At 35.4% G+C, this 27,817-nt stretch overlaps 1 protein-coding gene across 2 annotated transcripts; it reads left to right on the forward strand.

Moving 5' to 3' along the window:
* The first annotated feature begins 95 nt into the window (after positions 1-95).
* Positions 96-27,577, forward strand: LOC133656352 (homer protein homolog 1-like). Of its 2 annotated transcripts, XM_062057412.1 has the most exons (10): positions 96-790; positions 12,248-12,404; positions 15,101-15,232; positions 15,299-15,391; positions 15,501-15,554; positions 16,796-16,947; positions 19,261-19,420; positions 19,488-19,598; positions 19,666-19,746; positions 26,861-27,577. In XM_062057412.1, exons 1-10 carry the CDS (start codon positions 786-788, stop codon positions 27,047-27,049), a joined length of 1,134 nt encoding a protein of 377 aa, XP_061913396.1. In that variant the 5' UTR covers positions 96-785; the 3' UTR covers positions 27,050-27,577. The 2 variants fall into 2 exon arrangements, with proteins under 2 accessions (XP_061913396.1, XP_061913397.1); XM_062057413.1 differs by lacking the exon at positions 15,501-15,554 and having other exon boundaries at positions 99-790.
* The last annotated feature ends 240 nt before the right edge of the window (positions 27,578-27,817 follow it).

Raw genomic sequence — 27,817 nt, forward strand, 5'->3', positions numbered from 1 at the left:
CCACTTCAAGATGGCGGCCGAATTTCTCGCGTCACAGCAGCCAATGCTGCGTCTACTTATAAGATGTCTATGCTCCCACTGAGCACCAGAGGAGGAGGCGGATGCTGAGCGGGGGTCCACGGAGCTGTGAAGGGGCATCCACTTTTGACATTTCAACACACGTAAAGTGCTTAAAAATGTAGCACTTTCGATGACCACGTGACTTCCGGTACTGCGTGTCGCCTCCGTGGTGGGGAAAAAAAAGTAGGACCGCGCTCAAAAAAGATTGACGACATCAACGAATCAGAATCTAAAAGACATCCCACGGCCCGGACGTGATTTAATTGACATTTTTTTGTGGCTTTAAACCAAAAAAGGGCTAATGTGTTTTTCAAACCGACCCCCTTATTAGTATGTGGTGCTACATTCAATGACGCTAGCAAGGAATGAGTGCAGCGAGTTCATACACCAAAAAAAACAAACGAAAAAAACCCAACAAAAAACCTGTTTGTCTTCTTTTGTCTGAAGAGTTGCTTCAGTTTGTGGAACTCTGACCAAACCAGTCCAGTCAGGCGCGAACGCCCGGAGTTGGTCCTCATTAGCATAGACTACAGCTAGCCGCGGAGCTAACCCCGGCTCGGTGCCCTCCACCCTCGTCGTCGTCATTAAACATGCGGGGCCAGGCGCCCTCGCTCCGGTGAAGCTCGCCGACACGTCAGACCATGTCGGAGTGAAACCTGCGCCAGAGGCACAGCGAGAGGAGGCGGCCGCGGAGGAGAGACGATTGGCAGCCACCAGCGACAACAATGGGGTATGTTTGTTTATGCGCTGCTAATGCTAATGCTAATGCTAAGCTAGCAGGAGTTTTTTTCAATTGTTATATTTTTTTAAATTTTATAAACCTTTTATTTATAAATGTCAACATTTTCAAACAGTTGAGAAATAATAATCAAAGTAAGTACAAAAACAGCACCAGGGGTTTTGTAAATTAATAGATTTTAGATTTTATTTGTAAAAAGCACGTTACATTGAGCAAACAACCTCAAAGTGCTACAGTGTTTAAAAAAACAAAATAAAAAGATAATAAAAATAAAAACTAGAACTAGCATGCATGTATCTAAAAATAGGCTTTTTTAAATAGAAGGCTTTTTAAGCCTTTCTTAAAAGCATCCACAGTCTGTGGTGCCCTCAGGTGGTCAGGGAGAGCGTTCCACAGACTGGGAGCGGCGGAGCAGAAAGCCCGGTCTCCCTAAGTTCGGAGCTTTGTCCTCTGAGGTTGGAGGAGGTTAGTCTGTCCGGAGCGCAGGTGTCCTGTGGAGGATTTGTGGGTGAGCAGTTCTTTGAGGTAGAGGCCAGTGAAGGGATTTGAGAACTGGTGTGATGTGGTCATATTTCCGCACTCTCATCAGGATCCTAGCAGCACTATTCTGTAAGTACTGCCGCTTCTGAATGTTCACACAGTCACGGGGAGAACATGCAAACTCCACACAGAAAGATCCCGAGCCCGGGATTGAACTCAGGAATGCTCAGGACCTTTGATAATAAATATAATTAAAAATAAAAACTAGAACTAGCACGCACATATCTAAAAAAAAGTTTTTTTTTTTAAAGAAGGGTTTTTAAGCTATTTTTAAAAGCATCCACAGTCTGTGGTGCCCTCAGGTGGTCAAGGAGAGCGTTCCACAGATTAGCTTTGTTCTCGGAGGTTGGAGGAGGTTAGCCTGTCCGGAGCGGAGGTGTCGTGTGGAGGATTTGGGGGTGAATAGTTCTTTGAGGTAGAGGGGGGGCATTTCCATGGAGGCACTGGTGGGTTAGTAGGGAGACTTTGTATTCAATCCTGAGTGGAACAGGAAGCCAGTGAAGGGATTTGAGAACTGGTGCGATGTGCTCGTATTTCCTCACTCTCTTATTCTCTGCATTTGACCCATCACCCTTGATCACCCCCTGGGAGGTGAGCAGCAGCAGTGGCCGCGCCCGGTAATCATTTTTGGTGATTTAACCCCCAATTCCAAGCCTTGATGCTGAGTGCCAAGCAGGGAGGTAATGGCTCCCATTTTTATAGTCTTTGGTGTGACTCGGCCGGGGTTTGAACTCACAACCTACCCATCCCAGGGCGGACACGCTAACCACTAGGCCACTGAGTAGGTGGACCTGTGATTTTTTTATTTCATAATTGTAACTTTTATCTCACTATTATGACTTAATTTGATAATATCGACTTTCTTAGCTCATCATTTCGATGTTTTAATGTCACAATTATGATTTATGTCATAATGTAGATTTTTATCTTATAATTATAACTTTATTCAAGCGTTTCGACTTTCCTTCTCATAATGTTGACCCTTTTTATCTAAAAATTATGACTTTTTAATCTCATAAATTTGACTTTATATTTCATAAACATGACTTTTTATCTCATAATTATGACTTTTTACTTAATTATTTCGACTTTTTATCTCATAATTTTTTACTTTTATCCCATAATTATGCCTTTTTATCTCATAATTGTGACTTTATTTCACCATTTCGGCTTTCTTGCCTCACAATATAAATGTATTATCTCACAATTATGACTTTTTACCTCATAATTATACATTTTAACATCTCGTCTAGATTTTATATCTCATAATTATGACTTTTTATATCATTATTAAGACTTTTTTTATTTCATGATTTTAACTTTTATCTCATTATTATGATTTCATTTTATAATTTAGACATTCTTAACTCATCATTTCGATGTTTTAATCTCACAATTAAAACTTGTATCTCATAATATGGACTTATCTCATAATTATAACTTTATTTAAGCGTTTCGACTTTCCTTCTCATAATGTTGACCCTTTTTATCTCAAAATTATGACTTTTTATCTCATAAATTCGACTTTATATTTCATAAACATGACTTTTTATCTCATAATTATGACTTTTTACTTCATTATTTTGACTTTTTATCTCACAATTTTTTACTTTTATCCCATAATTATGCCTTTTTATCTCATAATTGTGACTTTATTTCACCATTTCGGCTTTCTTGCCTCACAATTTAAATGTATTATCTCACAATTATGACTTTTTACCTCATAATTATACATTTTAACATCTCATCTAGAATTTATATCTTATAATTATGACTTTTTATATCATTATTTAGACTTTTTTTATTTCATGATTTTAACTTTTATGTCATTATTATGATTTAATTTGATCATTTACACTTTCTTAACTCATCATTTCGATGTTTTAATCTCACAATTAAAACTTGTATCTCATAATATAGACTTATCTCATACTTATAACTTTATTGAAGCGTTTCGACTAAGGCTGCAGCTAACGATTATTTTTCTATCGATTAATCTATAGATTATTTTTTTCGATTAATCGGTTAATCTATATATTATTTTTTTTGATTCATCTATAGATTATTTTTCCTTTTACCGATTATTTTTTATTTTATTTTATTTAAAATGAAGATGAAAAAATAAAAGTAGGCCAGTTTTTTCAAAAGGCATGGCTTTTATTTACAAAAAAAAAAGTGTGGCCACTCAGTCAACATTGACAACAACATGACAAAATATTCTGTAACAATGTAAACATTTAAAACTTTTAACATTTAACAAAATTAAAGGTATCTTATTTGCTTTTTAATGTGCAAATATAAAAGTAAACATCCAGTGCAAATCTTAATATTCTGCAATAGTATAAGCATTTCAAAAGTAAAAGTATTGCTTATTTTGCTTTAAAATGTGCAAAAATAAAGATAAACATCCAATACAAAAAAGTGCAAAACGAAATATTCTGTAACAACAGTGTAAACATTTCAACAAAAGTGAAAGTATTGCTTATTTGCTAAAATGTGCAAAAATAAAGATAAACATCCAATACAAAAAAGTGCCAATCTAAATATTCTGGAGCACTGTAAACATTAAGTATTGCTTTTAAAATGTGCAAAATAAACATCCAGTCCAACACAGTACACAATAACCAATTCTACTCATTCCAGTGAGTGACTAACAGTTGTAATGAAGAAAGGTTAGCATGTCTACTTGCTTTGCTTCTTTTCTTGTTTACAATATTCCCAGCAGCTGAAAATAGGCGCTCAGAAGGGGTTGATGTGGCTGGAACTGAGAGGTAATTAGCCTTCACCTCAAACCAGGACTGCGAGCGAGCTGAGCTGCAGTTTAAGTTTCTAGTTGGTCAACGGGCTCATAGTGATGTTACTAGTAGTTGACTGGGGGGTGTTTATTATCATTTGGGGAGAGTCCGCTGCCTGATGCTCACCTGCTAAACACCTATCTGCTCGACGCTGAAGCGCTGACTACATGCGCTATTAATACGCACTGCTGATTGGCTGATAATGCTTCGTGTGTACTAATCAGATGGTTGTATGGGTGGGACAATGCTGCGTGCTGAGACAGAGGCAGAGGAGCAAAGCAACTTGTTAAGACTTTAGCAGCTAAAGTTAGCTTTAGCTTAGAAACTCGTTCGGTACACCCCCGTACCGAACCGAAAGCCCCGTACCGAAACGGTTCAATACAAAACACATACCATTACACCCCTAGCAGATACAAATGACACATTCATGTTTTTGTGTAATGATGACAACGTATGCTAACGCGGACGATTGACTAGTTGATGGTTGATGGTTTTCTTTTCAAATGTTCGTTCATAGCCGTTGTGCTGCTATGATAGGCCATTTCCGCTCGACACAGTGTGCATACAACAACATTATTAGGCTGTGTATTGAAATACTCCCACACTTTTGACGACTTTTGGCGTGCGTTTTTCCCCTCGCTCGCACAGTCTGCTTTGCGCTCCGCCATGACGGTAGTGTGACGTAAATATGCGACGCGTCGACGCACAAAAACGGCGTCGACGTATTTACGTAACCGATGACGTCGACTACGTCGACGCGTCGTTTCAGCCTTAGTTTCGACTTTCCTTCTCATAATGTTGACCCTTTTTATCTCAAAATTATGACTTTTTATCTCATAAATTCGACTTTATATTTCATAAACATGACTTTTTATCTCATAATTATGACTTTTTACTTCATTATTTCGACTTTTTATCTCATAATTTTTTACTTTTATCCCATAATTATGCCTTTTTATCTCATAATTGTGACTTTATTGAATCACTTTGACTTTTTATGTCAATTTCCACTCGTCTCATAATTTTGACTTTATTTCACCATTTCGGCTTTCTTGCCTCACAATTTAAATGTATTATCTCACAATTATGACTTTTTACCTCATAATTATACATTTTAACATCTCATCTAGATTTTATATCTCATAATTATGACTTTTTATATCATAATTTTGACTTTTTTTATTTCATAATTTTAACTTTTATCTCATTGTTATGACTTAATTTTATCATTTAGACTTTCTTAGCTCATCATTTCGATGTTTTAATCTCACAATTATGTTTTATCTCATAATATAGACTTTTATCTCATAATTATAACTTTATTTAAGCGTTTCGACTTTCCTTATCTCATAATGTTGACCCTTTTATCTCAAAATGATGACTTTTTATCTCATAATTTCGACTTTATATTTCATAAACATGACTTTGTATCTCATAATTATGACTTTTTACTTCATCATTTCGACTTTTTACCTCATCATTTCGATTTTTTTAAATCTCATAATTGTGACTATATTTCATCATTTTGACTTTTTATGTCATAATTTCGCCTCTTATCTCATAAATTTGACTTTATTTCACCATTTCGGCTTTCTCGCCTCACAATTTAAATGTATTATCTCACAATTATGACTTTTTACCTCATAATTATACATTTCAACATCTCATCTAGATTTTTTATCCCATAATTATGAGTTTTTATATCATCATTTAGACTTTTTAAAATTTCATAATTTTAACTTTTATCTCATTATGACTTAATTTTATCATTTCGACTTTTTTAGCTCATAATTTCGATGTTTTAATCTCACAATTATGATTTATCTCATAATTATAACTTTAAGCGTTTTGACTTTCCTTCTCATAATTTAATCTCAAAATTATGACTTTTTATCTCATAAATTTGACTTTATATTTCATAAACATGAGTTTTTATGTCATAATTATGACTTTTTACTTAATCATTTTGACTTTTTATCTCATAATTTTGACTTTTTAAAACTCATAATTTCGATTTTCATCCCATAATTATGACTTTTTTACCTCATAATTATGACACTCTAACCACTAGGCCACTGAGTAGGATATATATATATATATATATATATATATATATATATATATATATATATATATATATATATATATATATATATATATATATATATATATATATATATATATATATATATATATATATATATATATATATATATATATAGTGCAAAGCCATAGGCTCACTCAATTTCAGTAAATAACTTAAATTTGGAACACAGCATCATCGTTTTCACAGATTTTTTGCTTGTTAGAGGCGGAGAGTGTTTTAATGTAGAGTCCTAATTCTTTTTTAAAGGCACAAAAAAACAGGTCGGGTATAGAGAAACTTACATTTATGAATATAAAACTTAGCCAATAGTATAATGAGGTTGCGAAGGTAAAATTCCTTTTCATACAGTGTAAATCCAAATAGCACATCTTTAAAACAAAGCAGAAATTTGTCATGAATATTGAATATGCACTCCATCACTGCCATAGTGATGGAGTGCTTTCACAAGTCCAAAACACACCTGTGGTCACACCTGTGTCACACCGCCACTTAGCATGTTAGCACGCTTAGCCGGCTCTACAGCTAAGTGGAGTGCAGACTAGTAAACGCTGGCAGGAGATTAAATCTGCTGCCGCTGAGGACAGCAGCTGTCAATAAATCCACCCGCAGACACTATTTTGTGCACACAAGATTGCTGGTTTTAGCTTCGGGTTGGAAAAAAAAAAATGTTGCAAACTTTTGACGTGTCTCTGACAGGGCCTGGAAAGAGGAATGTTGCCCAGCATTCACTATCCTCATGTAAGACGAAAACACACGTTATTTCTTTTTTAATGCATTCTAAGTCGTGAAATACAGCAAGTACGAGGTGGCTAACAATGCACATTATTCCGACCTAAAAGCCCTCTAAAAAAATCCAAAAACCGCCAAACTGAATATCAACTATTAGCTATGTTGTTATTATAAGTGCTAATGCAGATTAACTATTCTTAGTGGCGGCGTGATCTTAGTGATAGCTTATGCTGCTATAAGCGGCTGCATCGCCTCTGAGTTGGTAAAAGTTAATTCCAGATGATAAATCATGCCTCTCGCCTGGATAGTAGAAGGTTGTGGTAGGGGTGTAACGGTACACAAAAATTTCGGTTCGGTACGTACCTCGGTTTAGAGGTCACGGTTCGGTTCATTTTCGGTACAGTAAGAAAACAACAAAATATAAATTTTTGGTTTATTTAATTACCAAATTTGCAAAATCTTCCACCAAAAATATTTTTCTTAGTGGAATATTTGATGGGAAGTAATGGGAACCTTGGATAGGTCAAAAATTCATAATAGAATTGATTTTGATTCAATATTATGTTTTGAGCAATGACAGTTTGAAAAAAAAAAAAAGAGCTTTGTTTTATTAGTCAACATTGCAACAATTTCTAAATTACATTTAACCTTTAAGCTTTTTTATTCCACTTTTGTTATGTTTTTGTTTATTTTAATAGTATTTTTAGAATGTGCCGTGGGCCTTTAAAACATTAACTGTGGGCCGCAAATGGCCTCCGGGGCACACTTTTGACACCCCTGCTATAGATTATAAAAAGTTAAATCTGATAAATCTATGGATAAAAAGCAGAGCTGGCGACGCATGCGCGTTTATCATAACTCTCTCTCTCTCTCTGTCTCTGCCCCTCCCTCACCAATGCTGCTGCGCGCACAATTTGTTTTGTTTTTAACCCCTTCTTAACCCTGAACGTACATAGAAAATACACGCAACCCTAACTCAAAATGCCGGACATTTGAGGCATTTAAGAAACTGCGCCCTGACAGCTCCGCAAAAGAGGACATGTCCGGTGAAAAGAGGACGTATGGTCAGTCTATCCTAGCCCGTTAGCTGCTAGCATGCCGTGTGTTGTGCCTCGGTGTGCATTGTTTACACAACGTGCGTTACGCTACTTAATATGTCCGTGTGGAAACTCGTTCGGTACACCTCCGAACCGAAACGGTTCAATACAAATACACGTACCGTTACACCCTTAGGTTGTGGACATAAACCGAGAAGTTGGTCATCTTTAACGTTCAACTTAGACCCAGACATGGCGAGAAAGACACAAAAATACTTTTAAAAAAATCTTATGATTAAGCCTTTATCTAAACAAGAAGCTATAAACATCCCATTAGGCTTTATCCCGGTGAGAGCAGACATTGTACAGTAAGCGATTGTGTTATTATGTTTGCAGTTAGTTTTTCTTGTTTAGCACTTAGCAATGCTGCTACATGGTACTTAGTGTTTTACTAAATCTGGATCTGTTTAGCACTTGTATATCATCCTCCTTATATTCACGATCCAATTTCTGGATCATCATTTGTCCCAAAGTAATCTTTTTTTGTCTCTCATGAAGTCTGCCATGATTAGTAGTGTTGTTGTCGAAGGGAATAGCGAACATTGTGAAATTAATACGTCGCCGTGTGCTTAAAATTTAGCAAAATATGTAAATATGACATTTTATTATGAATGTAGCGTTACTACAGAATCTACTCACTGCATGGATATAAAACCATGGAGATTTTTGGATGTTTTTTAGAACCCAACAGCACATTTTGTTAAGATAAACAAGTATTAAATACTTATGGTTGCATATTTCTTACACATACAAAGTTTCCAGAGCATTCTAAGTCGTAAAATACAGCAAGTACGAGGTGGCTAACAATGCGCATTATTTCGACCTATAAGCCCTCTAAAAATCTAAAAATGTATTGGCAGAAATAGTAGAAAAATGGCGAAGATGTTGAGGCATACAGTCATTCTAAATAATCTGCAAAAACAACAACAAGGCAAAGCACGCGGCCATGTCAGCGTGCTTTTGGCAGGAGCAATAACCCTGTATTACTTGCTTAGCTGCTGCTCTGTCGCCATAGCAACCACCACGTGACCCCCCCCCCCCTCTCCGACTCCCACCCACAAATCTGATCTGCTATCAGTTCACGCTCCCTCGCTGCAGGGAAACCAAAAGAAGGTTCTCCTAAAATCCACCGATTCTTCTTTCTATAAAAAAGGCGACGTCAAAGATCAAAGCGCCGATATCACGATACTAGTGTTGCTGCGATACGTAGGTAGAAACGCTGCACACGCAAGTGTAAAAAGAAGTAGTGCTGCAATGATAAATCGATTGAATTAATTAGAAAAACGCTTCGATTGATATTGTTTTTTTGATCAATCTTTTAATAAGTGTGACTAATAAACATTTACAAAATCTGTGCCGCATAGAAAAAGGTCAAACAAGTTGACGAAAAGGCAAAGGATGTTACAACATGGTCAATTGAAGGTAATATATGTGAATTCAATGTAAAAGAAGGTAAAACAAGATAAATAAAAGGTAAAAGACAGATAATACAAGGGACATAAGTAAATACAATACAAAAGACGATGAAAAAAAGTTAAATAGAAGGTAAAACAAGGTAAACATAGTAAATAAACGTAAAATAGGGTAAATAAGAGGTAAAAGAAAGAATATAGAATGCAAAAGATGTAAAAAAGGGTAAAAGATGAATAAAATGTTAAAAAAAGTTGAATATAAAGTAAAACAAGATAAATAAAAGGTAAAAGACAGATAATAGAAGGGACAAATGTAAATACAATATAAAAGACGTTAAAAAAGTTAAATAGAAGGTAAAACAAGGTAACTAAAAGGTAAACGTAGTAAATAAACGTAAAATAGGGTAAATAAAAGGTAAAAGAAAAAATATAGAATGCAAAAGATGTAAATAAAGGGTGAAAGATGAATAAAATGTAAAAAAAAAAGGTAAACAGAAGTTAAAACAAGGTAAAAAAAGGTTAAGGTAGTAAATAAAAGGTCAAATAAGGTATATAAAAGGTAAAAAGAAGGTAAAGGTAGTACATAAAAGGTAAAATAAGATAATAAAAAGGTGAATAGAAGTTAAAACAAGGTCAATGGAAGGTAAAGGTAGCAAATAAAGGGTCAATAGAAGTTAAATAAAAGATAAAAGACAGTAAATAAACGGTAAATAAAAGGTAAAAAAAGGAATATCGAAAGAAAAAGTTAAATAGAAGGTAAAATAAGTTAAATAGAATGTAAAAGAAGGTAACTAAAAGATACAAAATGATATCAAAGAAGATAAATGCAAGGTAACATAAGGTAATAAGGGTAAGGGCAAAGACAAAAATCTTTGTTTATTTGAACTATTTCCGTAAAATAGACATTGATGCTATAAAGTGTGTTTTATCTGATTAACGGAACAAACTCATCCATATATTACTCAAATATTGGATTGCTGCAGCCCTAAAAAGAAGCAAAGTGCTGTGAAAGGGGAATTATTCATCCAAGATGACATATAATAGACTGTCCATCACGTGACATCCAGTCCATTCCTGAAGGCCTCAAGGCTTTTCACGGGGAATAATAAAGGATTAGACTGGACAATGATCACGTCCACCTATTACATCATCTGTCACATCATCAATAATCATTGCAACAACATTTATTTTGGGACACAAAAGATTTGCATGTGTGTGAAACGTGTTCATTAATGTATATATATATATATATATATATATATATATATATATATATATATATATATATATATATATATATATATATATATATATATATATATATATATATATATATATATATATATATATATATATATTATATATATACTGTATAGTCTTTTTAAAAAAAAAGTATAATCATATATATATATTTATATATATATATATATATGCCCCTTAAAAATGTGTTTTTTGTTGTCCTGATTATACTTAAAAAAAAAAAAAAAAGACAAATGAGTTGTTGCTTTGAGTTAATCTGTGGCAACTATAAAGCATTTTTAACTATGGAGGCGTTTGAATACTAAGTGTCCTCGTCATTTTTTATTTGATTAGAATTGTTGTATTTTATCATTTTTATTCTTGATCCTAACAGAAAAAAGTTTTTCATTTAAATAGGTAAAGTTTAAATATATTATCATATTGTTATTATATTTGAAAACATATTTTCACTTATTTATGATAGCATATAATTTTATAAAATGGTATTGGTTTTATTTTTTATATTGTTTAAATGACTTTTTTAATCTATATTTAAAGATATGAAATCATGATCTAATGATATATTTAAAAAAATAATATAATTTTATTGTAATAATAATTGTTGTATTAAATATTTTATTTCTAAAACTACAAAAACCTATTTTTTAAATATGTAAAATTTAAATGATGAATATCATTTTAACTGTAGAGACAACATAAAGGGATACAAGTTTTTCACTCCTGATAGTGATATTGAAGCCTTGAGTATTGGCCGATATCAATTTTGATCTGATAGGATATCCGCAGAAATCATACATGCTTGTATCATTTAGTCGTGTGTAATGTACTTGATGACGTGAAGCAAAACACTAACTTATTTATCATTCACCGTCTAGAATAGACTTATGCTGCCTTTAGAATAGAATAGAATAGACTTTATTGTCATTATATTTGCATATAATGAGATTAAGGACTCCAATTTAAGGTGCGGTAGTGGAAACAAATATGGTATAAAAAAAAATTACACAAGAAGAAATAAAAATAAAAAATAAGAATTGAACTAAACAGACTACTATCCAGTAAAAATAATAAGCAATCATGTACAATATACAAAATACTGTACAATATACAGAACAAGACAAGAGTACCTTACGTTGAAGTGGAGTGGTAATTGTTTTTGTAGCAGCCACAATAATGCATCAAAGTGAACGATGCAGACACGTTTGCCACTGGATACCTTCTAATACACTTTGTGTAAGTTGTATGCAAATATAATACTTGTTTATATTGACAAATGTGCTGTTTTGCACTGCAATATTGTTCAATTATTACTGTGTGCTATTGTGTGCTTAGCTGTAGTGTAGCTGCCAGTAGCCTACCTTTTTTCTGATTTGGGATCAAGTTGATAAAAGTAAAACTACTCACCCTTTGAGACATGATGTAAGGGGAACTGTCGCCCGGTGGCCTTTTATAGGTACTGCATGGTCCGCTGACTGTTGCGTGCTAATCGTTACCCTTCCCCCCCGCAGCGAGCAGCCCATCTTCAGCACGCGGGCGCACATCTTCCAGATCGACCCGGCCACCAAGAAGAACTGGGTGGCCACCAGCAAGCACGCCGTCACCGTCTCCTACTTCTTTGACAGCACCAGGAACGTGTACCGGATCATCAGCCTGGACGGAACCAAGGTTCTGGATGACACGTAAAAAACCCACAATGCTGTGCCTCTGGCCTTGTTGTTTACCTTGGTGAGGATCTGGATAAAGGTGCTCAGGCGCGCGTGTGTTTTCAATGTGATAGCACCGAGGGAAACCGGGAGTACCTCCTATTGGCAGGTACTGATGTAATGCTAGCTTATTGAATGGCCTTGGACTCCGCAGTCTCCTCTTGGCTGCAGCCGCCCCGTAAACGCGGGAGACCCTCGTTGCACTCTGATGTTAGCATGCAGCTGTGGATGATGGCATGGCGGTTTACACCGAAATAAACATAGCGTTAGCTTACCCTGTCGCAATGTCCACGTGGATGCAGCTGCCCTCAGTCTCCATGAAGATGTAAATGCCTTGTTGCATTCTGATAGCATGTACTCTGGCTGTGGATGATAGCATGGGCAGTTTAAACAAACAAAAGCACACTTGCTAGCTTAAGCTTACCCTGTTCTGTGTGGACTCCGCAGTCTCCTCATGGCTGCAGCTGCCCGGTACGCGCAAGAGACCCCTCGTTGCTCTCTGATGTTAGCATGTAGCTGTGGATGATAACCGGTGTTGGGTTAGTTACTGAAAACCAGTAACTAGTTACAGTTACTAGTTAATTTATTTCAAAAGTAACTCAGTTACTTACACCAAAAAGTAATGCGCTACTGTGAAAGTTAACTATTTAGTTACTTCTTTTTTTCTTCTTTTTTTTTTAAAGGCTCCCATAATGCCCTTTTAGCCTTCATTTCAGTACTGTTATTGCACTGGAGAATAATACAATCTGTTGATCAACATGACATGCATTTGCATCACTGAACTCTGCTAAGCAATGTGGTCTACATACAACACACAAAGACAAAGATATGTTACAAAGGGCCAATTTATTTCAGAACAGAACAAATTGACAAAACTATTTTAAATAGCTGCAACATAACATACATAAGTAACAAACAGCATAATAACATAGCTGTAAACCAAGGAAGGCACACACTACATACACAAAGCCTAACCAGGCATTTTTTGTCTCTCAAGGAATTGTGAAAGAAAATCATGTCTTCAGGACATCAACAATGTACTGAAGCCCAGAACACTCTACACATTTCCCCAGTTTTAGTTTAGAGATAAAGAAAGATTGGCCTGGCCCACTGGGATCCCTCTTTATGTTTGTGAACTTTATAGTCTATACATTTAGAGTGATGTGATAATCAAACACTCTAGAAGTCTAGAATGATAAGCGTATATAAGAGAGTGCGTGTACCTTCAGTGATGAATGATGAGCAGAGGCAGAGTTTGGAGTGTTTTCTTTAGCTCGCTTTCCATGTTTATGTCCACACTGTCCAGGTACGTGAAAATGTTTTCCGTGCCATTTGCTGTTTGATGCCGCTATTATGCTAATTAGCTGTCTGAAAGCGGGTGACCCCACTGTAGAAATAGCCTGCATGTCTTCTAGCACATACACTGCAATGGCTCTATCAACGTTGTCCTGGCTAGCAGTCCCTCCGTTAAAATCCTTAGGTGGAGCTGAAGTGGCATCGGAGTCTGTGTCTCTCTTTACTAGCTTCGTCGAAGCATGTTGCTTTTGTAGCCGTTTCAGCAGATTTGAATTGTTGTTTTGGGCAGTAGTTTTGGCAGATCTTTGATCCAAGACACAACCTACATTTAACTAAATGTAGGTTGTAATATGTTCTTCTCTTTGTGCTCGACAAAAGAAAAGTAGTGAGAATATCTCCATGTTAAGAAACTCGACTGCGGCTCCGCCATGATGTCTTGTTAGTAAACACAGAGCGCGCCTCTTCTCTTCTCCCCGTTGTGACACAAGAAGATTCAGAAGGACGACACTGCAGCGCTCCAATAAAACACCCTCAGATCTTCTGTCTCTAGCCGATACTACATAAAAAATAACGTAAATTAACGCAGTAACGCATCATGTAGTAACGGTAACTGAGTTACTGAATATAAAAAATTACGCGTTAGACTACTAGTTACCGCGGAAAATAACGGCGTTACAGTAACGCCTTAGTCCCAACACTGAGTTTAGACAAAAATAAACACACCTGCTAGCTTTAGCTTACCCTGTTGCGATGTCCTAGCTCCGCTTTTGTGGACTCCGCAGTCTCCCCCTGGCTGCAGCTGCCCTGTACACGCAAGAGACCCTCGTTGCACTCTGATGTCAGCATGTAGCCGTTGATGACAGCAAAATAAACACACTTTCTAGCGATAGCTTACGGTGTTGCTCTGTCTTAGCGCTGTGTTGTTGGGCTCCACAGTCTCCACTTTGCTTCATCTGCCCTCAGTCTCCTCACCAGTAGGATTAGTTGAGAAGTAAACACGGGAGGGCCTGGTTCTCCTCCGTTGTAGCTTGTTAGCATGTCCTCCGTCCTCAGTGGGCGGTGTAGCTCGGTTGGTAGAGTGGCCGTGCCAGCAACTTAAAGGTTCCAGGTTCGATCCCCGCTGCCGCCATCCTAGTCACTGCCGTTGTGTCCTTGGGCAAGACACTTTACCCACCTGCTCACAGTCCCACCCACACTGCTTTAAATGTAACTTAGATATTGGGTTTCACTATGTAAAAGCGCCTTGAGTCACTAGAGAAAAGCGCTATATAAATATAATTCACTTCAGTCATAAGGAGACATGCTGGCAAGCGGCGGCGTTAGAGTGGTTGAAGTGTGATGCACGTTTGTGGTGTTGCGCAGGCCGTCATCAACAGCACCATCACCCCCAACATGACCTTCACCAAGACGTCGCAGAAGTTCGGCCAGTGGGCCGACAGCCGCGCCAACACCGTCTACGGTCTGGGCTTCTCGTCCGAGGGCCACCTCAGCAAGGTCTCCATCCACCGCCGCCCAGTCGGCGTGGGCGACGGCCAGTGACCGCGCGACTTTTCTTTCCAGTTTGCTGACAAGTTTGTGGAGTTCAAGGAGGCGGCGCGGCTCGCCAAGGAGAAGAACCAGGAGAAGATGGAGTTCACCAGCACGCCCTCTCAGGTAAACAAAAATGGCCACATTTTACACCCGATTCTTCTTTAGTGCCCCCTGCTACATCGCGCGTGCTAAGCTAACGCCCGTCGCCTCCCTCTGCCCGACCGCTCCACAGGGCGGCGCTGTGACACGGAAGGGGTTAGCGGCCAACAAACACGCTTTAAAGAAGGTAAACGTAACATGGAGGCCCCTCCCACCCTCAAACAAGCTCCTACCACTTCCCGTTTGGTGGCATCGTCTTTGGTCTCATCTAACGCCAGACTAACTTGACTTTTCCCCCATTAACACATACTTCAAACTTGATTATTATTATAGTTCCGCACGTTTCTCTTACACTTAATACGAGACGATCCGGCCAACGAACCCCCACATATGTTATACCATCGGAAAGGTCTCGTTCGCGCCAATGGGGGTACTTCGAATTAGGAACATTTTGTGTTACCATGGCAACGCTATTCACAAAGTAAAAAAATAAATGGGCCAATCGAATGGTACACTTGTGAGAAATATATATTAAATTATTTTTTAATAATATCAAAAATAAAAAATGTAAAAAAAACTCTGTATTGACAGTTATTTACATTACAATATAATATTTAAATTTTACCTATTTAAAAATACATTTTGTTAGTAATATTAAATTTATAACAAATATAATTACAATAAAAACTTATACTTTTTCAAATATAATTTCATCATTTCAGGTATTTAAAAAACTAATTTAAATTTTATTAAAAATAAAAATGATAAAATATAATAAAATTATATTATAAATAACACTAAATGTATGCAATTTTTATTTTACTTTTTAAAATATAATTAAAAATGTTTACCATTTAAATTGTACATATGTAATTTTATTAGTATTAAAAATAAAAATAATCAGATCCAACAATTTTAAATTAAACAAAAATGTATGAATTTTTATTTTATTATTTTCCAATTAATAATTGTATTATTTATTAATTTACATCTTAAATATTTTAAATATACATAAAATACACTTTATAATATACAAAAATGTAAAACACAATAAAAAATAATAAAACTTGAGATAGACATTTTTATTTTAATGTATAACTACAATATGATACGTGTTCACATTTTTAAATAAATATATTTTATAAAAAAATAAAATACAACAATTATAATAAAATAAAAATGTCTATTTTATTTTTAAATATAATTACATTATGATTTTAATATTATAAACATTACATATTTTAAATACATATATTTTTTTTTATCATTTCAAACAAATTATATACAACAATAAAGCCAGGAATTAAAAAAAATTATATCCATCCATCTATCCATCCATTTCCTACCGCTTGTCCCTTTTGGGGTTGCGGGGGGTGCTGGAGATTGCGTGTCTACCAGCAATGAAATCCAAACGTTTGTGTCGCCCAGGAGTCCACCAGCGGTCTTGCCCCGCCCTCGCCTTTGACCTCTGAGAGCGTGAACGGCACAGAGGACGAGAGGGCGGCGACCGACACGCCGCAGCCCTTTGAAGCCCGGGGCGGAGAAGAGCCTTCCCACAATGCACTTGTCTTCTCCCACAGGTGGGTGACGCACTTACAGTCTTACAATAACAATACAAATGCTGCTTTCAAGATGTAACACAAACTACTTCAATAATAATACATTCAATAATGACAAATATATTTAAAAAAATGATAATAAAACTTTTTTTTTTTTTTTTAAATAACTATCGGTCATGAATGAAATTATAAATTCATTTAATATGATTATTTAGGATCACATTTCACAATTTAAATTTGTTTTTATTTAATTTGATTAAAACTACTTATGTAGTTTATTAAATCATTTGGTCATGAATTAAATCATTTGAATTAATTCACATTTACCATAATTTACTCATATTTTAATTGTTTATTTGATTTGGAAGAAACAATGCATCAGAGAAATATCCAGAAAGAATCCACAAAGTTTCTCTCGCATGATCACATGCGATATATTTCATATCAATAATACTCCTGTATGTTAATATATTTTTATTTTATTTATTTTTTTAAATTTTTCATTTTATTTTATAATTTCATATAAAATATATTTCACACATTTAATTTTCTTATTTATAAAATGTATCTTTATATTAGAAATCTGGATATTTTAAATCCTAATCTAATTTAAGAAATAAAAAACTAAAAATGTATCATCATATTTTATCATTTTTATTTGTAATACTAATTAAATGTATTTATGTATCAATTAAATCTGTGAAATTTAAATATCGTATTGTAATTAGATTTTAAACTACAACAAAAAAAAGGCCAAAACAAATTTGTATATATTTTTATTATTAGCGTACGCTTTTGTTACATTTTGTTTTTATTTTCAATATTATTGAAATAGATTTTTATGTATATTTGAAATATCCATCCATTTTCTACCGCTTGTTCCTTTAAGGGCCACGGGGGGGTGCTGGAGCCTAACTCATGGAAAATTTAAATATAGGAAATAATGTAATTATATGTACCCAAAAATATATCTAATTATAATTGTTGTATTTTATCATTTTCATTAGTAATACTGATAAAATTTACTTTTTCAATAATTAAAATATGTAAAATCGAAATATTCTATCATAATCTTAAAATATTTAAAAAAATAAGATACAAATAACGATACGAATGCAGCTGAGATAGGCTCCAGCACCCCCCGCAACTCCGAAAGGGACAAGCGGTAGAAAATGGATGGATGGTTGGATGGATGGATATAATTTTTTTATTCTTGGTTTTATTGAGGTATATAATTTGTTTGAAATGACAAAAAAATTATATATATTTAAAATATGTAATGTTTATAATATTAAAATCATAATGTAATTATATTTAAGAATAAAAATATACATTTTTATTTTAATTATAATTGTTGTATTTTATTATTTTTAATTCTAATAAAATATATTTATTTCAAAATATGAACACGTATCATATTTTAGTTATACTTAAAAATAAAAATGTCTATCTCAAGTTTTATTATTTATAATTGTGTTTTACATTTTTTAATATTATAAAGTGTATTTTATGTATATTTAAAATATTTAAGATGTAAATGAATAAAAAATACAATTATGATTGGAAAATAATAAAATAAAAATTAATACATTTTTGTTTAATTTAAAATTGTTGGATTTGATTATTTTTATTTTTAATACTAATAAAAAAATTACATATGTACAATTTAAATGGCAAACATTTTAATTATATTTTAAAAACTAAAATAAAAATGGCATACATCTTGTATTATTTATAATAACATAATTTTATTGTATTATCATTTTTATTTTTAATAAAATTGAAATTAGTTTTTTTAAATATCTGAAATGATGAAATTATATTTTAAAGAGTGTAAGTTTTTATTGTGATTATATTTGTTTATAATTTTAATAATACTAACAAAATGTATTTTTAAATAGGTGAAATTAAAATATTATATTATAATGTAAATAACTGTCAATACAGTTATTTTTATTTTTAATTTTTGATATTAAAAATAATTTAATATATATTTCTCACAAATGTACCCATTTGATTGGCCCATTTTTCTTTTACTTTGTGAACAGCGTTGCCGTGGTAACACAAAATGTTCTTAATTCAAAGTACCCCCATTGGCGCGAACGAGACCTTTCTGACGGTATAACATATGTGGTGGTTCGTTGGCCGGATCGTCGCGTATTAAGTGTAAGAGAAACGTGCGGAACTATAATAATAATCAAGTATGTGGAATAATAATGTGGGCCCATAATAGTATTAATAGCAGCCATCTTGTAATATTGTTGTTATGAAGTGATAGCAACGTATACTATATATGTGCTAGCAAGCCGCTAACGTCTTCATGCGTGTGCGCAGCTCCCCTAACGTCAACAAGCACTGGGAGGCGGAGCTAGCGGCACTAAAAGGCAACAACGCTAAGCTAACGGCGGCGCTGCTGGAGTCCACAGCTAACGTGAAACAGTGGAAGCAGCAGCTGGCCGCCTACCAAGAGGAGGCGGAGCGGCTGCATAGACGGGTATGAAGGCCAATCTGCAAGTTTGCGCTTTTTTGTTTAATAAAAAAAAAAAAAAATTGCGCAAAAGGTGACTGAGCTGGAGTGCGTCAGCGGGCAGACCACGGCGACGAGGTCGGACAAGACGGCGCTGAACCGCACCATCGAGGAGCTGGAGGAGGCGCTGAGGAGCAAGGAGGACGTACGTGCGTGCGCACGCTCACGCGCACGCCTGTCAACTTTGACCTCTGTGCCTCCTCTCTCGCCAGGAGCTGGAGCGTCTGAAGATGGACGTGCAGAGTGCCAACCAGTTTCACTCCCAAAGAGACTCGCTCACACACAAGCTGCAGGTGAGGAAGGGGGCGGGGCTTACACGTAGGGCTGGGCGATATGGCCTTTTATTAAAATCTGGATATTTTTAGGCCACAATATATATGTGGATATTTTGCCTTAGCCTTGAATGAACACTTGATGCATATAATCACAGCAGTATGATGATTCTATGTGTCTACATTAAAACATTCTTCTTCATACTGCATTAATATACGCTACTTTTAAACTTGCATGCAGAGAGGGAAATCACAACTAAAAGTGTATTTATTAAACAGTTATTAAGCAGTGGCACAAACATTCATGTCATTTCCAAACAGAAAGTGCAAGATTGTCAGACATTTTAAAACAAGCTATGAGTGCACTTTTGTGCATGATGTCACTAAGATGACATATCAAAACAACACTAAATTAAAGTGCACTTTTTGTACAGAACGCCACTACAATAGTTTAAAACAAATAAAGTGCACTTTTGTGCATGATGTCACTAAGATGACATATCAAAAAAACACTAAATTAAAGTGCACTTTTTCTACAGAACGCCACTACAATAGTTTAAAACAAATAAAGTGCACTTTTGTGCATAATGTCACTAAGATGACATATAATGGGTTATACTTGTATAGCGCTTTTCTACCTTCAAGGTACTCAAAGCGCTTTGACAGTATTTCCACATTTACCCATTCACACACACATTCACACACTGATGGCGGGAGCTGCCATGCAAGGCGCTAACCAGCAGCCATCAGAGGCAAAGGGTGAACTGTCTTGCCCAAGGACACAACGGACGTGACTGGGAAGGTAGAAGGTGGGAATTGAACCCCAGTAACCAGCAACACTCCGATTGCTGGCACAGCCACTCTACCGACTTCGCCACGCCGTCCCTATATATCAGACCTGGGCATTGTACGGCCCGCGGGCCGCATACGGCCCTTTGCGCATCCCTGTCCGGCCCGCGTGAGGCCAATCATAAATTACAAAATACATTTCAAAAAGTATCTATGTCGAGTGTGCAATACAACAGTGCTGCTTTTGTTTTGAAAAGCGTTATTTGTATTACTTCCGTGTGGACGTATGCGCGTGTGCGATTGTGAGTGAATTGAACGGCGCAATTACAAAATAAAGTTTAAAAAACATCTATGTCGTGCGCGCAATACAACTGTGCTGCTTTTATTTTGAAATGTGTTATTTATGCCGTATGTCCGGGGGGAACCTGTGAGTGAAGGTGCATAGAGACAAGTGATGAGACGCTAAAAAAAGAAAAGTTGATGAGGATTGGCGTGTTTCCAACAAGACATGGACTGCCAAGTATTTCTTTACATAAATTAATGGTAAAGCCGTGTGCTTAATGTGTGGTACAGGTTGCTGTGTTTAAATATCATTTTAATCGCCACTACACGAAGAAACACGAGGGAAAATACCGGAATGTGTCTGATGAAGCGCGCGCAAGGGAGGCTGATGCGTTGATGGTAAAACTGCGAACCCAACAAGGACTTTGTGCCATATTTCACACCCCCAGAGATGCAGCCGTCAGGACAAGTTTCGTCATTTCTCACAAAAGCGCCAGAGAAAGTAAGGCGTTTTCTGACGGAGAGTTTATTAAGGAGTGCTTATTGGACTTTGTTGCGCTGATAATGCCCAGAGACAGGACTGTTTTTCGCTAACTTTGGATGAGAGCTCTGATGCAGTCAATTAAAGAGACAACCACAGGTAATGACTTGTTCACAGAGGTAAATGCGTGTTGGGACAAGCTGGCAGGTGTGACAATCCAATCCACTTTATTTATATAGCACATTTAAACAACAAAATGTTTCCAAAGTGCTGCACAACAATATTACAAACAATATTCAAATATTATCCTTAGCTCCACCAATGACTGAATAAAAAGAAAAAACAATTACATATAAAACCAATATAAAAAACAATATAAAATAAATATGATTAAAAACTATTTTTAACAACAGATGGTTGTCCAAATCTGATGGGGAAAAATGTTGGATAATGCAGGATAAAGTGACCATCAAAAGCAATCTGCTTTTGTATAAAGTTAAGTTAGGTTAAATTAAATTATTATTATTATTATTAATTATTATTATTATTATCATCATTATTATTTATCTTACGGTATATCAAAAATAATATTGAGCAAAATTTAATTGAAATATTGTCGTGTGGCCCTCCAGCAGTGCTCGGGTTGCTTATGCGGCCCCCGGTGAAAATTAATTGCCCACCCCTGCTATATATCAAAACAACACTAAATTAAAGTGCACTTTTTGTACAGAACGCCACTACAATAGTTTAAAACATATAAAGTGCACTTTTGTGCATGATGTCACTAAGATGACATATCAAAACAACACCAAATTAAAGTGCACTTTTTGTACAGAACGCCACTACAATAGTTTAAAACAAATAAAGTGCACTTTTGTGCATGATGTCACTAAGATGACATATCAAAACAACACTAAATTAAAGTGCACTTTTTGTACAGAACGCCACTACAACAGTTTAAAACATATAAAGTGCATTTTTGTGCATGATGTCACTAAGATGACATATCAAAACAACACCAAATTAAAGTGCACTTTTTGTACATAACGCCACTACAATAGTTTAAAACAAATAAAGTGCACTTTTGTGCATGATAGATGGATAGATACTCAGGAAAATTAAAACGATGTCACTAAGTTGACATATCAAAACAACACTAAATTAAAGTGCACTTTTTGTACAGAACGCCACTACAATAGTTTAAAACATATAAAGTGCACTTTTGTGCATGATGTTACTAAGATGACATATCAAAACAACACTAAATTAAAGTGCACTTTTTGTACAGAACGCCACTACAATAGTTTAAAACATATAAAGTGCACTTTTGTGCATGATGTCACTAAGATGACATATCAAAACAACACTAAATTAAAGTGCACTTTTTGTACAGAACGCCACTACAATAGTTTAAAACATATAAAGTGCACTTTTGTGCATTGTCACTAAGATGACATATCAAAACAACACCAAATTAAAGTGCACTTTTTGTACATAACGCCACTACAATAGTTTAAAACATAAAGTGCACTTTTGTGCATGATGTCACTAAGTTGACATATCAAAACAACACCAAATTAAAGTGCACTTTTTGTACATAATGCCACTACAATAGTTTAAAACATATAAAGTGCACTTTTGTGCATGATGTCACTAAGATGACATATCAAAACGCTAAATTAAAGTGCACTTTTTGTACAGAATGCCACTACAATTGTTTAAAACATATAAAGTGCACTTTTGTGCATGATGTCACTAAGATGACATATAACAACGCTAAATTAAAGTGCAGTTTTTGTACATAACGCCACTACTATAGTTTAAAACAAATAAAGTGCACTTTTGTGCATGATGTCACTAAGATGACATATAACAACGCTAAATTAAGGTGCACTTTTTGTACATAACGCCACTACAATAGTTTAAAACAAATAAAGTGCACTTTTGTGCATGATGTCACTAAGTTGACATATCAAAACAACACTAAATTAAAGTGCACTTTTTGTACAGAACGCCACTACAATAGTTTAAAACATATAAAGTGCACTTTTGTGCATGATGTCACTAAGATGACATATCAAAACGCTAAATTAAAGTGCACTTTTTGTACAGAATGCCACTACAATTGTTTAAAACATATAAAGTGCACTTTTGTGCATGATGTCACTAAGATGACATATAACAACGCTAAATTAAAGTGCAGTTTTTGTACATAACGCCACTACTATAGTTTAAAACAAATAAAGTGCACTTTTGTGCATGATGTCACTAAGATGACATATCAAAACAACACTAAATTAAAGTGCACTTTTTGTACATAACGCCACTACAATAGTTTAAAACAAATACAGTGCACTTTTGTGCATGATAGATAGATAGATAGATACTCAGGAAAATTACAATTATGTCACCAAGATGACATATCAAAACAACACTAAATTAAAGTGCACTTTTTGTACAGAACGCCACTACAATAGTTTAAAACAAATATAGTGCACTTTTGTGCATGATAGATGGATAGATACTCAGGAAAATTAAAATTATGTCACTAAGATGACATATCAAAACAACACTTAATTAAAGTGCACTTTTTGTACAGAACGCCACTACAATAGTTTAAAACATATAAAGTGCACTTTTGTGCATGATGTCACTAAGATGACATATCAAAACAACACCAAATTAAAGTGCACTTTTTGTACATAACGCCACTACAATAGTTTAAAACATATAAAGTGCACTTTTGTGCATGATGTCACTAAGTTGACATATCAAAACAACACTAAATTAAAGTGCACTTTGTGTACATAACGCCACTACAATAGTTTAAAACAAATAAAGTGCACTTTTGTGCATGATGTCACTAAGATGACATATCATAACAACGCTAAATTAAAGTGCACTTTTTGTACATAATGCCACTACAATAGTTGAAAACAAATAAAGTGCACTTTTGTGCATGATGTCACTAAGTTGACATATCAAAACAACACTAAATTAAAGTGCACTTTTTGTACATAACGCCACTACAATAGTTTAAAACAAATAAAGTGCACTTTTGTGCTTGATAGATAGATAGATAGATACTCAGGAAAATTAAAATTATGTCACTAAGATGACATATCAAAACAACACTAAATTAAAGTGCACTTTTTGTACAGAACGCCACTACAATAGTTTAAAACAAATAAAGTGCACTTTTGTGCATGATGTCACTAAGATGACATATCAAAACAACACTAAATTAAAGTGCACTTTTTGTACAGAACGCCACTACAATAGTTTAAAACATATAAAGTGCACTTTTGTGCATGATGTCACTAAGATGACATATCAAAACAACACCAAATTAAAGTGCACTTTTTGTACATAACGCCACTACAATAGTTTAAAACATATAAAGTGCACTTTTGTGCATGATGTCACTAAGTTGACATATCAAAACAACACTAAATTAAAGTGCACTTTGTGTACATAACGCCACTACAATAGTTTAAAACAAATAAAGTGCACTTTTGTGCATGATGTCACTAAGATGACATATAACAACGCTAAATTAAAGTGCACTTTTTGTACATAACGCCACTACAATAGTTTAAAACAAATAAAGTGCACTTTTGTGCATGATGTCACTAAGTTGACATATCAAAACAACACTAAATTAAAGTGCACTTTTTGTACATAACACCACTACAATAGTTTAAAACAAATAAAGTGCACTTTTGTGCATGATAGATAGATAGATACTCAGGAAAATTAAAACGATGTCACCAAGATGACATATCAAAACAACACTAAATTAAAGTGCACTTTTTGTACAGAACGCCACTAAAATAGTTTAAAACAAATATAGTGGACTTTTGTGCATGATAGATAGATAGATACTCAGGAAAATTAAAATTATGTCACTAAGATGACATATCAAAACAACACTAAATTAAAGTGCACTTTTTGTACAGAACGCCACTACAATAGTTTAAAACAAATAAAGTGCACTTTTGTGCATGATGTCACTAAGATGACATATCAAAACAACACTAAATTAAAGTGCACTTTTTGTACATAACGCCACTACAATAGTTTAAAACAAATAAAGTGCACTTTTGTGCATGTTGTCACTAAGATGACATATCAAAACAACACTAAATTAAAGTGCACTTTTTGTACAGAACGCCACTACAATAGTTTAAAACAAATAAAGTGCACTTTTGTGCATGATGTCACTAAGATGACATATCAAAACAACACCAAATTAAAGTGCACTTTTTGTACAGAACGCCACTACAATAGTTTAAAACAAATAAAGTGCACTTTTGTGCATGATGTCACACAAGATATTTCAATAAGTGTCACATGAAAATGAGCTGCATAATAGGAAATCAAATAGTGTATGTCCTTCACTATGTGGTAGGTTCCTGCGGACGTTATCTCCTTCTGTTGTTGACTATTTGGTTCATACGGTGTTGATGTGGAAATGGTTGCTTGGGCATTTTGTGGGTGTGGCACCGAACGGAGATGTTGACATGCGGAGTTTCAAGCACTCTTCATTCTCTAGCGGGTGACTTTTCAAATGATGCTACACATTAGCAGTAATGCTACTTTTTGTAGCAACGCTTTTGCCCCACACTTGACAAATTACGGTTGTCTGTTCAACATCTTCCCGCTTGAAGCCAAACCACCGCCAGACGATGGACCCCCTGCTGTTTTTCTCGGGAATTAATTCTTCCTTCATTTGTTACCAGATTGGCACCTTCTTTCTCTCGTATCACCACTCGCACCGCAGCTAACGTTACCCATGCCGCTACCTCTCTGCTCGGCGAGGGCGTATACGTGTGTGACGTATGTAAGAAGGTGCGCTTGTTTTATGTCTCTGTGAGAAGGAGAGACAAGAAAGAGTGAGAAGAGCCTGTAGTGTAATGCCCGCAGCTAAAAGCAACTGCGTGAGAACGTATACTCCAATATCACCATATAGTCATTTTCCATATCGCACTGAGACAAACCCGCGATATATCCAGTATATTCCATATATCGCCCAGCCCTACTTACCGTATTTTTCGCACTATAAGTCAGGAGCGACTTACTGTATGTGTGAAATTATGAACACATTAGCGTAAAATATCAAATAATATTATTTATCTCATTCACGTAAGAGACTAGACGTATAAGATTTCATGGGATTTAGCGATTAGGAGTGACAGATTGTTTGGTAAACGTATAGCATGTTCTATATGTTATAGTTATTTGAATGACTCTTACCATAATATGTTACGTTAACATACCAGGCACGTTCTCAGTTGGTTATTTATGCCTCATATAACGTACACTTATTCAGCCTGTTGTTCACTATTCTTTAGACATTTTAAATTGCCTTTGAAATGTCTATTCTTGGTGTTGGCTTTTATCAAATACATTTCCTCCAAAAATGCGACTTATACTCCAGTGCGACTTACAGTATATGTTTTTTTCCTTCTTTATTATGCATTTTCGGCCGGTGCGACTTATACTCCGGAGCGACTTATAGTCCGAAAAATACGGCAGACGGGACGCGGGAGTTGGTAACAGAGTCTTGTCCCCCACCCGCAGACGGTGGAGCAGATGAACCAGGCGCTGGAGGCCCAGCTGGGCGAGCTGGAGCAGCGCGTGGAGGCCGACCGGCGCGAGAGGGAAACCTTCCGGCAGAGTCTGCGCTCGCTGCTGCAGCTGCTGGACGGCAAGATCCTGGAGCTCAGCCAGCTGAGGGAGGCCCTGGCCAAACTGCTGGAGTGCAGCTAAAGCGGCCGACATCTTTGTTTACACCTTCCGTTCGCCACGTTTACAAGAGCCAAGTCCGAGCGGCTTGGATCCCACTTGCCTTCCTGCAACGTTTGATGATTTGTCTTGTTTTTTCCTATGACATCAGCAGCCAAAAGCCAGGACTTGCGCCACGGTACGCTCTTCTCTGGCCGCGCACAGGAGGGCGCCAGTGAGCAACACTTTCAGGTACTTTCACTTTCTGGTGCACGCGTTCCAAAAAAAATACGTTTTTTTCTTCTTGTTGCCACTAAATCTCTGGTACTTTTTAGTTACTATTTAAAACTGGCAATATTTTCCACTATTTATCGAAGGTTCTGAGATTTTTGTGTTTGATTTTTTTTTGCCAAATATTTTCCTTTTTTTGTCGATGTTGCCTTTTGGTAGCGAGATATTGTTTTTTTTTTTCTTCCTCTTGCCAAAAATGAGAAACACTTTTGCTATTCAAGGGCTCGTCGTTGCTTTGAGAGACTTTGTGAATAAACCGCTGGCGTGGAAACGCTCACTAAATTGTGACTTCTCACTTTCTAGTAAAAGACATCAAAACAACCTTCTTTTTTTTTTTTGTTGGTGATAAACCACAACAAACTAAATGAGGCAATTCCTGAAGGAGTTGCATGTGAATGCTCCAATGCTGAAGAACTGAACAGAATGTAGTATGAATGTAAGAATAGTTTGAATGTTGGAATGGTTTGGATGTTGAAGAGTTTGAATTTCCAGGAAAAAACGGAATTTGGTTTGGAACTTGGG

The sequence above is a fragment of the Entelurus aequoreus genome, linkage group LG08, assembly GCF_033978785.1.
Source record: "Entelurus aequoreus isolate RoL-2023_Sb linkage group LG08, RoL_Eaeq_v1.1, whole genome shotgun sequence".
NCBI classification, from domain to species: domain Eukaryota; kingdom Metazoa; phylum Chordata; class Actinopteri; order Syngnathiformes; family Syngnathidae; genus Entelurus; species Entelurus aequoreus.

Excerpts from the sequence above, each read along its gene's own strand:
- LOC133656352 (XM_062057412.1), top strand. Across the intron at positions 12,405-15,100 it reads TCAGCCTGGACGGAACCAAG|GCCGTCATCAACAGCACCAT; the intron begins GTTCTGGATGAC and ends GGTGTTGCGCAG. Across the intron at positions 16,948-19,260 it reads GCACTTGTCTTCTCCCACAG|CTCCCCTAACGTCAACAAGC; the intron begins GTGGGTGACGCA and ends GCGTGTGCGCAG.